The following is a 12,088-nucleotide window of genomic DNA, read 5'->3' as shown; positions in this document are numbered from 1 at the left end:
ACACACACACACACACACACACACACACACACACACACACACACACAAAAAGGTGAAAGGTTACTACCAGAGCGTGAAGCTTCTCTTCTAGATCCTGATTGGCTCTCTGAGACGCTGTGTAGCTGTTCTGGAGTCTGTAAAGAAAGAAAAGTGTTACTGAGCTCAGTTACAGATGAGTCACAGACGAGTCACAGACGAGTCACAGAAGAGTCAGACGAGTTATAGACGAGTCACCGAAGAGTCACAGACGAGTCACCGAAGAGTCACAGACGAGTTCTAGACAAGTCACAGAAGAGTTCTAGACGAGTCACAGAAGAGTTAGACGAGTCACCGAAGAGTTATAGACGAGTCACAGAAGAGTTATAGACGAGTCACAGACTAGTCACAGAAGAGTCACAGACGAGTCACAGAAGAGTTATAGACGAGTCACAGAAGAGTTATAGACGAGTCACAGACGAGTTATAGACGAGTCACAGACTAGTCACAGATGAGTCACAGAAGAGTTTTAGAGGAGTCTCAGAAGAGTTTTAGAGGAGTCACAGAAGAGTTATAGTCGAGTCTGATCGAATATAACTGATCCGGATCATCAGAGTCTTAAGCGGCCCACGGACTTTAGCCACCTCGCCCGGACCAGGGAAACCGGGGCACCCTCCCGGAGCCAGACCCAGGAGGGGAGCTCGTCGGCGAGCGTCTGGTGGCCGGGCCTTCGCCCATGGGGCCCAGTCGGGCTCAGCCCGAATAAACAGCATGGAGCAGCCACCCTGGGGAGCAGCCACCCTGGGGACCCACCACCTGCAGGGACAAGCATCAGGGTCGGGTGCAATGCAGACCGGGCGGCGGGTCAGGCGGGAGGCCTGGGCGAGCCAATCGCCGGCAGCATAGACTAGCTCTAGGGACGTGGAACGTCACCTCGCTAGCGGGGAAAGAGCCAGAGCTGGTGCAGGAGGTGGAGCGATACCAGCTAGATATAGTTGGACTCACCTCCACACACAGCACAGGCTCTGGAACCAAGCTCCTGGAGAGAGGTTGGACTTTGTCCTTTTCCGGAGTTGCCCAGGGTGAGAGGCGCCGGGCGGGAGTGGGGATACTCACGAGCCCCCGGCTGAGCGCCGCTGTGTTGGAGTTCTCCCCGGAGAATGAGAGGGTCGCCTCCATGCGCCTACGGGTTGCGAGGAGCAAGGCTCTGACTGTGGTTTGTGCTTACGCACCAAACAGCAGTTCAGAGTATCCGGCCTTCTTGGAGTCGGTGGGAGGGGTCCTGGAAAGGGCACCACCTACCGACTCCATAGTTCTCCTGGGGGACTTCAATACTCACGTGGGCAATGACGGAGAAACCTGGCGGGGGGTGATTGGGAAGAACGGCTTGCCCGATCTGAACCCGAATGGTGTCTCGTTATTGGACTTCTGTGCTTGCCACGGTTTGGCCATAACGAACACCATGTTCGAACATAAGGTGGCTCATAAGTGTACCTGGTACCAGAACACCTTAGGCCGGAGATCAATGATCGACTTTGTAATCGTATCATTTGATTTGCGGCCGTATGTCTTGGACACTCTGGTGAAGAGAGGAGCAGAGCTGTCAACTAATCACCACCTGGTGGTGAGTTGGATCAGATGGCAGGGGAACCGGTTGGAAAGACCCGGCAAGCCCAAACGTGTAGTGAGGGTGAACTGGGAACGTCTGGCGGAGGACCCTGTCCGGGAGGTCTTTAACTCCCACCTCCGGAAGAACTTCTCTCACATCCCGAGGGAGGTTGGGGACATGGAATCCGAATCGACCATGTTCAAAGCCTCTATTGTGGACGTGGCCGCTAGGAGCTGTGGCCGGAAGGTCATCGGTGCCTGTCGTGGCGGCAACCCGAGAACCCGGTGGTGGACACCGGAGGTGAGGGAAGCCGTCAAGCTGAAGGAGACCTTCAAGGCCTGGTTGGCCCAGGGGTCTCCCGATGCAGCTGACAGGTACCGGCAGGCCAGAAGGGCTGCAGCTGCGGTGGTCGCGAATGCTAAAACTCGGGCATGGGAGGAGTTCGGGGAGGCCATGGAGAAGGACTTTCGGTTGGCCTCAAGGAGGTTCTGGCAAACCATCCGACGGCTCAGGAAGGGAAAGCAGGGCTTACCCCAGGCTGTTCTCAGCAGGGGGGGGAAACTGCTGACCCGGACAGGGGACAACGTCGGGCGATGGAAAGAGCACTTTGAGGAACTCCTAAACCCGACCAACATGTCCTCTGCAGAGGAGGCAGCGCCTGAAGATCTAGGGGGAGGCTCACCCATATCCCTGGCAGAGGCCGCTGAGGTAGTCAAAAAGCTCCTTGGTGGCAAGGCGCCGGGGGTGGATGAGATCCGCCCTGAGATGCTGAAAGCGCTGGACATAGTTGGGCTGTCCTGGCTGACACGCCTCTTCAATGTTGCATGGGGGTCGGGATCAGTGCCCATGGACTGGCAGACCGGGGTGGTGGTTCCCATTTTCAAAAAGGGGGACCGGAGAGTGTGCTCGAATTACCGGGGTATCACACTACTCAGCCTCCCGGGGAAGGCTTATGCCAGGGTGCTGGAAAGGAGGCTCTGACCGTTTGTCGAACCTCGGATACAAGAGGAGCAATGCGGATTCCGTCCCGGCCGTGGAACAGTGGACCAGCTCTTTACCCTCGCAAGATTACTGGAGGGGTTCTGGGAGTTTGCCCACCAGTCTACATGTGCTTTGTGGACTTGGAGAAGGCTTCCGACCGGGTCCCTCGGGGGTTCTTGTGGGGGGTGCTGCGGGAGTATGGGGTGCCGGACCCATTACAATGGGCGATCCGGTCTCTGTACGACTGCAGTAGGAGCTGTGTCCGCATTCTCGGCAATAACTCAGACACGTTCCCGGTGGGTATTGGCCTCCGCCAGGGCTGCCCTTTGTCTCCGGTCCTGTTCGTGACTTTCATGGACAGGATATCTAGGCGCAGCCTGGGGGTGGAGAACGTCAGGTTCGGGGGTCTCGGGATCGCCTCTCTGCTGTTTGCAGATGATGTGGTCCTGTTAGCCTCCTCGGATCGTGACCTCCAGCATTCACTGGGACGGTTTGCAGCCGAGTGTGAAGCGGCGGGGATGAGAGTTAGCGCCTCCAAATCTGAGGCCATGGTGCTCTGCCGGAAACCGGTGGATTGCTCCCTCCAGGTGGGGACGGAGTGCCTACCTCAAGCGAAGGAGTTCAAGTATCTTGGGGTCTTGTTCACGAGTGAGGGTAAGATGGAGCGGGAGATCGACAGACGGATCGGTGCAGCTGCAGCAGTAAAGCAGGCGCTGCATCGGACCGTCTTGGTGAAGAGGGAGTTGAGCCGGAAGGCAAAGCTCTCAATTTACCACTCGGTCTACGTTCCTACCCTCACCTATGGTCACGAACTCTGGGTCGTGACCGAAAGGACAAGGTCGCGGTTACAAGCGGCCGAAATGAGCTTCCTCCGTAGGGTGGCCGGGCTCAACCTTAGCGATAGGGTAAGGAGCTCGGTCATCAGGAGGGAGCTTGGAGTTGAGCCGCTGCTCCTTCGCGTCGAAAGGAGTCAGCAGAGGTGGTTCGGGCATCTAATTAGGATGCCTCCTGGACGCCTCCCACTGGAGGTTTTCCAGGCACGTCCAACTGGGAAGAGACCCCGGGGAAGACCCAGAACACGCTGGAGGGATTACATCTCCCAGCTGGCCTGGGAACGCCTCGGGATCCCCCAGAATGAGCTGGAACATGTTGCCGGTGAGAGGGAAGTCTGGGTCAGCCTGCTTGGCCTGTTGCCACTGCGACCCGACCCCGGATAAGCGGAGGAAAATGGATGGATGGATGGATCATCAGAGTCCTCACCTGCGGAACTTGTCCCTCATCTTGTCCAGGTCGTCTCTGGTCCGGCTTAGCTCCGCCTCCATGTAGTGACGGCTGCTGTCAAACTCCGCCTCCATGGCTTCCATCTTGTGGGTGGAGAGAGAGAGGCGTCGCTGTAGATCCTCATTCTGCTGCTGGAGGATTCTGGGTAGTGGGGGTCAGGGGTCAGTGAGGTCATAACAGGAAGACGGTCTCTGAGTTTAACATTAAGTACATTTAAACAAACTACTGGGCTGTTGTGAGGTACTTGTACTTTAAATGAATGTAGTACTTTTTAGTGTACTACATCTCAGAGGTACATATAGTACTTTATACTGTACTACATCTCAGAGGTACATATAGTACTTTATACTGTACTACATCTCAGGTAAATATTGTACTTTACTACATCTCATGTAAATATTGTACAAATATAAATCATTATAATTAAAAGTACAATGAACACATCAGTTGGGAAAATCGTGGATGAAAGAAGAGATGAGTGCTGTTTTTAAATGATCATTGATAACTAATAATCATATGATAATCATCATGTGAGCTGATGAAGCAGCGCTAATGTTGATAATAATAATAAAAATAATATTAATAATAAAACATTAGATTGATATGAATCTCACCTGATCCGGTCAGAGTCTGATAACGCCTCCTGGAACACAACAAACGGAGGTCAGTCTCAGGTATTAATGTACAAATACATATATTTATTTATTAATACATCTTTCATCATAATAAAACAGAAATTATTTTCTTGATGTTTCATCACGTTACAAAGATTTGGCTTCAAAGACAAGCTGTTTAGAAACATTAGAACATGAAAATATCTGTAACCCGACACTCTGCACAGGTGAGCCGATAAACGGTGACCTCATCGTCATTATCATCCTGTTTTCACCTGCTGGAGGCGGAGCCTGAGGACGGTCAGCAGGGTTATTGGAGAACTACAGGTCAGATTGTAATGAAACTTGGTGGAAGGGTGAAGCATTAACTGAGGAAGAAGCCACTGAAGTCTGAAGCGGATCGGAACCACAGAGAGGAAACACTTCAAACATCCACAGTGTTTAACTCAAAACCCTTCTAGTTACTGAATCTATAGATTTAGTAACAGTTCATAATATATCAAATATTAATCATTTCATAAAAAGTTCAGAGCTCTTGAATGGAAACAATAGCTACTATTCATCATTGTTATTGGAAAGATCAATAACCAGTTTCACTATAATCACTTTCATTTGATTGTTCTGGCAGACTTTTGGACTTTGAGAGCCAAAAGTGAGATTTTCTAACATTTTACAGAGCAAACAAATCACATGCATGTGAAACATACTGCGAGGGCTGCTTCGTCGAAATTTTGTTGGGGCGCTATTGAGCCGATTTGCCACTCTGAACGAATAAAATCATATTATATAACTACATTTTGTGCTTTAAATGTGTGTGCCAAGTTTGCTTATGTTTCGAGCATTTTTAGCCTCTCAAAATTACCTTCGTTTTTCACGGCAAAGACTGCGTCGCCACGGCAACGGCGTTCAACGAAACATCAAAAGCTTCATGAACTGGCATTATGAACTTCTTATATTTGTGTGGAACTAATTTGATGTAAATTTGATTTACCTACTAAGAGAAACAAGCCAAAGTATAAAGACTTTAACTTCTTGTTACCAGTAGGTGGCGCTATGACTATGATTCAAAATTGGCCTGCAGATGTCTTCAGGCCTGGAGTCTAATCAAACATGTGAAATCTGGTAAAGATCTGATGATGTGGAGTTGAGTTACATCGGTTTATTCGTTTATGGCGAAGGATCGAAATTCGCCGAGCCGCCACGTCGCCGCCCTTCAACAACTTCTTACAATTTTCACAATGAAGCATTATCAAGGTGTTAAGGCTGTTCTGACAACATTTTAGAGGGATCTGATTAATCTGTGAGGAGCAGGATGTCAAAGTACACAACGTACAACTTCCAGTTGCCACTAGGTGGCGCTATTACTATGATTCTAAATTGTCTTATAGATGTGTTCCGGGTCAGGATGTTATGACATATGAGAGATTTGGAGCAGATTCGACAATGTACGGCCGAGTTACAACAACTTCCTGTTTCGTGACGAATGGTGTTTGTTTGCCGCCACGCCACGGACACATAGTTCGATAACCTTTTGATCTTTGAGTAACTTTTCACTGCCAAGGTCTCAAGAGCATACTGACCGAATCTGAAGTCGATCTGATTAATTTTCTAGGAGGAGTTCGTTAAAGTAGGGCTCCTTGAAATGGTCCAAAAAGGTCATAAAATTAAAAATGGCCGACTTCCTGTTTGGTTTAGTGAAAAATTCCAAGACGATTTTTTGTACGTCCCATCACGATCCACATACCTACCAAATTTCATACAGCTAGGTAAAACCCAATGTTGGGACTACTCAATAGGGGGCGCTATCGAGTCAATATTTCATACCGCAGCTGGACACCCCAATCAGACTGCAATTTCCGCAAATTCTGGCTTGCGTGTCAAATTTCAAAAAATTGCCAGCATCCCAAGCACCTCCTTTTTGCAACAAAACACGCGCAATAATAAACATTAGAATAACAATAGGTCCTCTGCTCCGACTACGTCGGTGCTCGGGCCCTAATAAATAAGTATAAATAAATAGTTAGCTGTAGCCGTACAAACATTGTTTATTGTTAAAATAAAAACATCAAAAATAAATATATATTTTGATTGTGACTATTGATTGATTGATTTGAGCTCCACCTGACTGGAATTTTAAAACTTTCTCCTAAATTTCCTGGACTGCTGCTCTCATTCGACTGATCACACAATAGATCACATGACCGACATGTGACCCATCAGTGATGTCAGGTCAGTAAACGTCAATGAGACGACAGATGTTTCCTGTTTCTTCATCGATCTCTGTCGACGTATGGAAACACGTCCTATCCCAGAATGCACTGGATTTTTACACAATGGAACCTCTCAGCAGATCTATCGCCTCCAGAGCCATAAAATCAATGACTAAGCTGCTAAAAGGCCAATCAGATTGCTACGTTCTGCAGCTTTCTGCTGTGATGATTTGTTATAAACAATTTATCAGTTCCCTGAAGTTCATTATTGGCGATCAATATCAGAGCATGCATATTACATCTAGAACTGTTTATATTATATAACTAAACATGTTGATGTGTTGTAGGTATAATATATCTAGAGCTTCTTCTTTAGCTTAATATCATCGCTATCTGGAGACACCCAGAGAGGACACGGTCTGAACCTGAACCAGTGTGGACCTGAACAAGAAACTTCATATCTTAATGCAGAACTTTAAGACCTTTCATAATAAAACATTTTAAGGAGGAGATGATGATGATGATGATGATGATGAAGGTGCCCCCCCCCCTGACCTACCTTGATGTGGGACAGAAGAGACTGATTAGAAGCAGGTCTGTGTTTGTGCCTTAGTGGCTCCTCTGTCTCCTGAACCTCCATCTTTACTCCTCTATTTACCCTCCACACCTCCTCTTTAGGCCCCGCCCTTTCTGTGACGCCACCGTGCGGCTGCGGGGTCTCCTGCCCCGCCCTCTCTTCCTGCAGCGGCTGGTACCAGCTGCCGGGCCGCTGCATGGCCGCCATCCAGTCGTCCCAGCGCCTCCTACGGTCGGCAGACGTAACCTCCTCCGCCCGCTGCTTCCTGTGGGCAGGGACGCCATGGCGCCGGTGGGGGGTGGGGCTTCCTCGCTCGCTGGAGGACGTCCTGCCCAGCAGCATCAGGTGGGCGGGGCTTAGGACGCGACAGGTGATTTCGTCCAGGAAGTTGGAGAAGCGAACCTTCTCCTCCAGAACCTGCATCTTCCAGTTGCAGTCCGTCTTGCAGGGAGAAGGCGGGTCCGAGGACCGCCGCGAGGCCGCCGCCCACTGGTCCGACCGGTCCAGAGAGCGGGTGGGCAGGTGGAGGAGGGCACCGCCACACTCTCCGATGTCATCCAGCTGCTCCTCTGACTTAGACTTTCTGATGATGTCATAGGCGTGCTCCACGCCCAGCGAGACCGGCTGCTTCAGGATCCCCTTCGGAGGCGTGGCTGTCTGAGTGCGGTGGTGGCGCTCTCCTCTGGCGCCACGGGCGGAGGAGGAAGAGGAGGGTTTACTGGCTGCGGTGGGCTTTCGATGCGTTGGAAAATCCTCGCTGTCACAGCCGACGAAGAGACTCGCGGTGACGCCCACCGCCGTGGTTCTGGTCCGGTTGTGCCAGTGGCTGCTGAAAAGCGGCGGGACACAGAGCTCCACGCTGGACAGACTCGAGATGTCCAGCTCGCTGTCCGAGAGCGATGAGGTTGCGAGGCCGCGCTGCGACCCGAAGCCCTGCGGCCACTGAGAGGTGGCGGTTGGGAGGCGGGGGAGGGGTGGAGTTGTGTTTAACGGGTGTCGGTTTACCTGTTTGATGTCGGGCTGCTGCACAGGTGGAGGTGGAGCGACAGACGGGGCGTGACGCGTCTCGCGGTGCTGAGGAGGAGCCTTACGGTACGGCTTCCTGGCCGGGGCCACACTCGTCATCCTGGGACTTCTTCTTCTCTGCTGTCGGTGCTGCCAGCAGAAGAAGAAGAGTTAGATAAACACGACGATGACGCCCACCAACAGCCGCCGACCTCCGAGCACAACGCCTCAACCAGGACTGGAGTCTGTTCTCTCTCTCTCTCTCTCTCTCTCTCTCTCTCTCTCTCTCTCTCTCTCCAGATCAATGCTCGTTCGCCCCTCATCAACATCAAACATGCCTCCCTCTCACACACACACACCTGCTCGTCTCTCTTTGTAGCTTTAAGAGGACGAGCCCGGAGGCTCTGACCTGCACTGTGAGGACATGTGTCCTCGTAGAGAAGTCCTCACTAACAAATCCGTCCTCACAAGTATATCATAGGTCCTTGTGTACTCCTGAACTATGACCTTTGTGAGGACCATGACCGTTACTGTGAGGACATTTTGGACAAAGGTCCAAACACAAGATTGTGTGTGTGTGTGTTTGACAATTGTGACTTTGTGAGGACCAGGTGTCGAACCTTCACTGTAAGGACCTTGTCTTAAAAACTTCCCTTTGTAGGATCCAAAACTAAAAACATAGATGAATGGTGGTCCTCACAAGTGTGTCAATACATGTACTGTGTATGTGTGTGAGTGTGTGTGTGTGTCTGTGTGCTGCGTGCCTCAGGCGACACATTGATCTCAAACAGTTTCCAGAACAGGAAGTGCAGCTCCATTGATCTGAATGAGGGCATCGTTAGCATGTCAGCATTAGCATGTTTATGTGAATGACGCAGAGCTATCACAAGCTAACATGCTAACAGTAACACTTTACCCCTGAAGATAATTAAAATAATACACAAATAGTAAAGTATTGTTCTACTGGTTTCTAATGGTTTGATGTGTTCAGTGTCACTTGACCATGTTCTGCCTGAGGGGACCAATGAGGAGCCATTGATCACTGTGTCACACACGGACGCTGTCCGTCCTCAGAGTAAAAAAAACCCAGATAATTTGATTAAGTTTCAATGCGGCATTTCTGTCTTTGAAAACTACAATACCCATGATCCTCGGCTGCTGTTGCTATGGAGAAGGAGTCAGAATCTGACAGTGAACTGATTTAAACAGCTGGATATTTTATCATCTACAAAGTGCAGAAAAAGTCGGGCATGAACATTTTAAAGCTCTGTGATTGGCTGTTTGTATTCTGAAATGCACCCTGGGAGTTGTAGTATACTTCTCTTCTTTTTGTAGCTTTGGTTTTAACACAGTTATTCATCTTTTGTTTGATGGAAAAATTATTTTTAGTTTTCAGAATCATTAAATCTCATGTTCAGACTTAAACTAACGACATGTTGGTCCGTCTCTCAATATGGTCTGACTTCCTGTTTGTGGCCCATTAGTTCCTACCTGAGACGTAATTCTGATATAAATATATATATATTTATTAGTGGGGCAATGATTAAAATTTTTTAATCGCATGACTTTTTTGCGATTAATCGCATTGTTATGCGCAAAATTCAATAATGAATTCTAAAGTAGTGTATCGTGCACTTTTATTTAAAAGTACTGCTATATGAACTAAAGGTCAATAACATTTGGTTTAAACACTTTAAACACATCAGGTTCTTGTTAGCAGCAGTATTCCGTATTTTACACAGTAGCAGTTATAACACAGTTATAATGATTCTGATCATAGATATTCAGCCGGTGTTCACAACTTTATCTTCATGTGTGTAAGAGATGATATTTAAATATACACCTTGAAAACTGTAAACCTATCTACGTCATTTGTGTTCTTTTTTTATGTTTGTTAAATTCTCAGTAGCGATAATGTGAAGGATTTCAGTATTAAAAGTATTATTAGTATGATTTAATAGCACCCCTAGTGTTGAATAAAAGTGTCACAATAATAAGAACGTCATAAATATGTTAAGAGTCACAATATGTATAGGTTCGCTAGGTTTGGATTTTTTAAAATTTGTTTGATGATCTGAAACATTTAAGTGTGACAAACATGCAAAAAAATAAGATATACATATATATACATACATATATATACATATATATACATATACATATATATACATATACATATATATATATATATACATATATATACATATATATACACATATATACACATATGTATATACATATACATATATATACATATACATATATATATATATATATACATATATATACATATATATACATATATATACATATATATACATATATATACATATATATACATATATATACATACATATGTATATATATACATATATATATATATACATATATATATATATATACATATATATACATACATATGTATATACATATACATATATACATATATATACATATGTATATACATATACATATATACACATATATATACATATGTATATACATATACATATATACATATATACATACATATATACATATATACATATATATATACATATATACATATATATATACATATATATATACATACAGTGGGGAAAAAAAGTATTTAGTCAGCCACCAATTGTGCAAGTTCTCCCACTTAAAAACATGAGAGATGCCTGTAATTTTCATCATAGGTACACTTTAACTATGAGAGACAGAATGGAGGGAAAGAATCCAGGAAATGACATTGTAGGATTTTTAATGAATTAATTGGTAAATTCCTCGGTAAAATAAGTATTTGGTCACCTACAAACAAGCAAGATTTCTGGCTCTCACAGACCTGTAACTTCTTCTTTAAGAGGCTCCTCTGTCCTCCACTCGTTACCTGTATTAATGGCGCCTGTTTGAACTCGTTATCAGTATAAAAGACACCTGTCCACAACCTCAAACAGTCACACTCCAAACTCCAAAAATTGTAGACCTGCACCAGGCTGGGAAGACTGAATCTGCAATAGGTAAGCAGCTTGGTGTGAAGAAATCAACTGTGGGAGCAATTATTAGAAAATGGAAGACATACAAGACCACTGATAGTCTCCCTCCATCTGGGGCTCCACGCAAGATCTCACCCCGTGGGGTCAAAATGATCACAAGAACGGTGAACAAAAATCCCAGAACCACACGGAGCTGGGACCAAAGTAACAAAGGCTACCATCAGTAACACACTACGCCGCCAGGGACTCAAATCCTGCAGTGCCAGACGTGTCCCCCTGCTTAAGCCAGTACATGTCCAGGCCCGTCTGAAGTTTGCTAGAGAGCATTTGGATAATCCAGAAGAGGATTGGGAGAATGTCATATGGTCAGAAGAAACCAAAATAGAACTTTTTGGTAAAAACTCAACTCGTCGTGTTTGAAGGAGAAAAAATGCAGAGTTACATCCAACACCATACCTACTGTGAAGCATGGGGGTGGAAACATCATGCTTTGGGGCTGTTTTTCTGCAAGGGGACCAGGACGACTGATCCGTGTAAAGGAAAGAACGAATGGGGCCATGTATCGTGAGATTTTGAGTGGAAACCTCCTTCCATCAGCAAGGGCATTGAAGATGAAACGTGGCTGGGTCTTTCAGCATGACAATGATCCCAAACACACCGCCCGGGCAACGAAGGAGTGGCTTCGTAAGAAGCATTTCAAGGTCCTGGAGTGGCCTAGCCAGTCTCCAGATCTCAACCCCATAGAAAATCTGTGGAGGGAGTTGAAAGTCCGTGTTGCCCAGCGACAGCCCCAAAACATCACTGCTCTAGAGGAGATCTGCATGGAGGAATGGGCCAAAATACCAGCAACAGTGTGT

General features: G+C 46.9%; 1 protein-coding gene across 1 annotated transcript in view; it reads right to left on the bottom strand.

The window, feature by feature from the left end:
* The window catches only part of tjap1 (tight junction associated protein 1 (peripheral)), a gene marked incomplete at its 3' end in the record, with an annotated part of 12,098 nt that extends 2,208 nt beyond the window's left edge, over positions 1-9,890 (bottom strand). The window contains exons 1-4 of the mRNA XM_031838766.1: positions 8,254-9,890; positions 4,462-4,490; positions 3,827-3,988; positions 68-134 (exon numbers count right to left, since the gene is read on the bottom strand). Of these exons, the coding sequence (XP_031694626.1) occupies positions 68-134; positions 3,827-3,988; positions 4,462-4,490; positions 8,254-8,373 (378 nt within the window). The remainder of the gene's footprint in view (positions 1-67; positions 135-3,826; positions 3,989-4,461; positions 4,491-8,253) is intronic.
* Between the last annotated feature and the right edge of the window lie 2,198 nt (positions 9,891-12,088).

Source organism: Anarrhichthys ocellatus, unplaced genomic scaffold (assembly GCF_004355925.1).
Source record: "Anarrhichthys ocellatus isolate YVR2014 unplaced genomic scaffold, GSC_Weel_1.0 scaffold997, whole genome shotgun sequence".
Taxonomy (NCBI): Eukaryota; Metazoa; Chordata; class Actinopteri; order Perciformes; family Anarhichadidae; genus Anarrhichthys; species Anarrhichthys ocellatus.
Note: the sequence above shows the minus strand (reverse complement) of the source record. Positions and strands in the feature narration are given on the sequence as shown.